The 4,613-nt window shown below is 39.5% G+C and overlaps 1 protein-coding gene across 3 annotated transcripts in view; it reads left to right on the plus strand.

Moving 5' to 3' along the window:
- CREB1 (cAMP responsive element binding protein 1) overlaps positions 1-4,613 on the plus strand; it is a 15,434-nt gene that overhangs the window by 6,432 nt on the left and 4,389 nt on the right. For 2 of the 3 annotated variants that reach the window (XM_010193634.1, XM_010193633.1), the window contains exons 4-5: positions 2,054-2,196; positions 3,616-3,798. In XM_010193634.1, the coding sequence (XP_010191936.1) occupies positions 2,054-2,196; positions 3,616-3,798 (326 nt within the window). The remainder of the gene's footprint in view (positions 1-2,053; positions 2,197-3,615; positions 3,799-4,613) is intronic. The other variant, XM_010193635.1, reaches the window with a different exon arrangement.

The raw sequence follows: 4,613 nt of genomic DNA on the forward strand, positions 1-4,613 counted from the left end.
GTTTTAATTGACCTATGGATTCTTGCTGCTTCAGAAAATTGAGATGCTCCTTTTTTCTTTCTGAGCATAGCCTTAGAAATATAAGCTAGAATCTAGGCCTGAGCATATGTCACCCATATTTTTTTTAGCACTTGCAGATTATTTTCTATCTTCTCCAGCAGCCTGCAAGGCTGTTCTGCTGAAAATCATTGCTGAAAATCCCTAGCTATAATAGATCTGGGAAAATATTTTTATTTGTGAGGAGCAGTGTTGCTAACATCAAGACTGCCACAGACTTCCTTGCAGTCTGCTTCTGCAGTGAGACACTTGCTTTGACTATATATGGAAGGGTGGCTGAATATCGTGAGACAACAGCGCTAAGCAAGCAAGCAGCAAAACTGGGGACAGGGGACTTGTGTATGCTAACTCCTCATTGAGATGGACTCCTTTGCACTCACTGATGCCACACCACAGCCTCTGTCCACAAACCAGATCCTGGTGACTCAGCAAAACTTCGTAATGGTAAAACTTGTATACGCAGCTCAGGCGCTGGGCTGGTGTAGGGGTCATGTCAGAAGGGCTGAGCCAGACTACAGCTGTGTTTAGCGAGTTCCAGGTTGGCATTATTCAAGCTGCTGTATCTGGCCCCAGAGACAAGATAGGTGCCCAGAATTGAAGAGCTATGCCTCTTCCTCAGAAACTCCACTTTGATCCTGCTACTGAATTACATTACTCCTATATTTGTAAAGCTGCCACCTTACCTTCTATCTTAAATCCATCTTTTGATGGCAAAGGTAGGTTTTAACCATCAGATCATAACTGACAGAAGCTTAAATAGTGTTGAGCTAATAGTTTCTTCTTTTCTATTTTGAGCTGCTTGGGTTTTGTTCCTCATCCTCCCTGCTCTATGTGTTTTCGATCTGTTTTGTCCACTAGTTTCTCTGGTCTAGCGCCTAGATTGCAAACTCTCTGGACATGAATTTTTTATTTGTCCAAGTGGTGGAGTGCTTGTGCAATGCTGGAGTTCCTGCATCTACACAGTCAAAACAGCAACAGCAAAGCTCTGCTTGTCAAGGTGCTTAGCAGAGCATCTGCTCTCCGCAGGTAGCTCCATACAGGTGTTCTGGCTCCCAAAGCCTTAGGAGCCTTATTTAAGAAATTAGTGTTGTCTTGGAGCTTGTGATCTACAGCTGTGTTTGCTTAATCGCACTTAGAGTTCCAGTGACAGTCCACAAGAAAACGTAGAATTTAAAAAACGTTGCCCTTTACCAAAGTAGCATTTTGCAGCAACGTAATAGAGTATGTCAGCAGTGAAAAGGGCTTGACAGTCCTCTGGGGGACAGTGTTTGGTCTAAATGATGCAAATTGCAGTAACTGCTATGGTCAGTCTTACAGTCGTGTTCAGTGGGACCTATAACTGGGATGTTTTGGGAGTTCTGACTTTGAATAATTAACCTATGGAAGTAATTAAACTTTTCTTTCCTTTACCCACACTAACCTCACAGCTTTCTCAGGCAGGGCACCTGTAAACATAACTGTGCGACTTCACTCAAACTCCCAGGCAGGTGCTTGGTTATAACCTGGTTGCTCTTTGCGAGCATTTCTGCCAACTGCCTTTATACTCAGCTCTCTGGTTGAGGCCCTTACAGTCTCTGAAACAGAGAGTTCCCCTGATCTAAGTGAGGAGATAGGTTTCTATGTACTTTTGCTTTCTTCAAATCTTTATGTGGCTAAAAGCACAAAACAAGTAAAAATGGATGAGGGAGAAACATGTTTTTAAGAAAAAGAGAGGGTTGTGATAGCTGTATCTTGAGTTGAGAAGAACCTGCTGAGAAGCACCTGTATGGTGTGTTGATAAGTGCAGCTGTTCTGTGCTGGCTCCTCTGCTCCTCTGTGCATGGCACTTTGAACAATCCTCTCCAATAGGAGTTTGAAGATACTGCAGGTTTTCATTCAGCACTCGTATTTTCCTTTCTGGCTTACTGCACTTTTCAGTTTTCTCCAGCATTATGTATCAATAGACTTCTTTTCCACAATTTTTATTAAAATCTCTACAACATGCTGTCTTTGCCAGAAAAATTTTGAATGACTTGTCCTCAGACGCCCCAGGAGTGCCAAGGATTGAAGAAGAAAAGTCTGAAGAGGAAACAGCAGCACCTGCCATCGCCACTGTTACGGTGCCAACTCCCATTTACCAAACCAGCAGTGGGCAGTACAGTATGTAGTCTGAATTTCTCAGTGGTGCTAGTAAGTGGGGATAAGAAGATGAAGAACTATTATTTCTGTAACTGTTTGGACTAAGACAAAGCAGGAGGTGAAAACAAAGATTACTTTAATTTGACTGTTTGTTAACCATGCCTTTTTAACACGTTCCTATTGTAAGTATTTTAAATGTTCAGTTAACATTCTGGGACTGCATGCCAGCTAGTGCAGCTAATGCATCCTGAGGCAAAATATGAATTAGCCATAATGCTATTACAAACTTTTTAACTTCAGGAACCAGATGAGGTAATTCAGAAGTTGGTTTTTTTCCTGGCAGATTATTAATCCTGGTTCACAAAATTGTAACCTCATTAATAGAAAAAACATTACCATCTTCAGTGACATACTTAGAAAGTATTGAAAAAACATGGACTTCAGCAACCTTATTTAAAATACTTAATAAATACACATTTCTGTGTTTATTCCTTAGATTTTATAGATACAATGCTTTGACTTAAAGAATTGAGGATACAGCAGTAAAGTGAGAATTCGCAGTCTCACATGAACACAGTATTAAATAGACAAAAAAGATAACTACTTGTTTACATCCTTCTCTTTAAATCTCTTTACATTTTTATATCTCTTTTTACTCCTTAGCCACTTTGCTAATACCTTACTTCGTTTTAAAACTGATGTGGTTAACTGCTTTCCTGGTGTAACAGCTTGTGCAGATACTTGAGATTTTGGTGTGTCTATGTATAAGAACATAGTAAAACTCAATGGAATCACAAATGAGGGGGGGAGATGTCTCAGTACACCTGCATGACAGGATTGAGGGAAAGCAAGTCAAAAAAACCCAGCAAAGTAAGACTCCTTGAAGGAAAAAATATATGTGAAACCGGACCTTTGTGAATGAAAACACTGCTAGGAAGTTGCTGAGGGAGTTGTAGAGAAGGGGGGATACAATCAGAAGACAAAAAATGCCAAAGCAAGAAGAAAGTGAAACACAGAATGGATAGTAATAGCAGCAGAGGAGACTGAAGGACATAAAGCATGGAAGAGGAGAGGAATTTCAAATGAGAAGAAAAAAGAAAGGACTGAGGAAAAGACCTAAACCAACCAAGAAGAAAACAAATTAAAAAGAATTCCCTGGAGGAGGAGGATTGTAGCTCCTCTGTGTGATGATGTTTTGTCAGATAAACTAATTTGTGTTTTAGGCTGTGTTTTTTGTCCCCCACCCCCCAAAAAATACTAGTCTCATGAAAAATTGAAAACTTACTTTAGTGTACATTAAAGCCATGTATCTGATTTGAAGGTATTTAAGGGTTCAAGGGATTTAACTCAGAGGATTATTCTTCCATATCTAGCTTTAATACTGTAAGTTAATGAGTAAATTAAGTGTCTTAAATGCTGTGTCAATGTTTTTTTCTTCAGTTGCTATTACCCAAGGAGGAGCAATACAGTTGTCTAACAATGGCACAGATGGAGTACAAGGTCTCCAGACCTTGACAATGACCAATGCAGCAGCAACCCAACCTGGCACCACTATTTTGCAATATGCACAGACCACAGATGGACAACAGATACTTGTACCCAGCAATCAAGTTGTTGTACAAGGTGAGAAACCTCACAGCCAGTCGTTCTGCGTAACATTTGCTCCATGCAGATACAAGCTGCCAGCCTAACTCCTTCAGATGTGTCGGGAAACGGAAGTAGTCACCAAGTACGCAATCACTGAGTCTTAGAATAATAGAATAATTTATGAAAGTGCCTTAAGACATCATTTGATCAAGCCCTCCACTTAGAGCAAGCAGGGCTACTTCACTTTAGAATAAGTTGGCAGTTTTATTGTATTAAAATACATGTTTTGGTTTATTAAAAAATGGTAAGGGGTATTAAAAATCTGTTTAATAAAAATAACAGAAAGCTCTGCTGCATTTATGTTTATAAAGCAGGTGATTTGAAAGTCATCCAGTGAAGAGGTCTCCAGGCATCAGTGAAAATACATAGCTGAGAAAAATACTATTGTTGCATTGATCCATTTTCTGGTTTTTGTGTTCTTTAGGATGTGATTTCTTTAGGTGGTCTATTTTTTATGAGTTCAGGCAAATATAACACATTCCTACATTACAATAAATAAACAAAAGAAACCCAAAACCTTGTTCATTCCAGGGAAGTAGTGAAGTTGAGTGCCTAGTCTCTTTCTTGTTGGAGTAAATGCTGCATTTCTACACCCTTTTTTCTGTGCCAAATACTTACACATGCAGTTTCTCCTTTTGCAGATAGACATTTGGAGCATAGTTAGAAATACTGTTTTCCAACCTTCATCTTCTTAAAAGTGCTAAAACTGCCCAGAAAACAGAGAAGTAAGAAGAAATACACAAAGAGAGAAATACAGCAGGACAAATCAAGTTATCAAGCACACTCTTCAG

The sequence above is a fragment of the Mesitornis unicolor genome, unplaced genomic scaffold, assembly GCF_000695765.1.
Source record: "Mesitornis unicolor isolate BGI_N332 unplaced genomic scaffold, ASM69576v1 scaffold37531, whole genome shotgun sequence".
NCBI lineage: Eukaryota > Metazoa > Chordata > Aves > Mesitornithiformes > Mesitornithidae > Mesitornis > Mesitornis unicolor.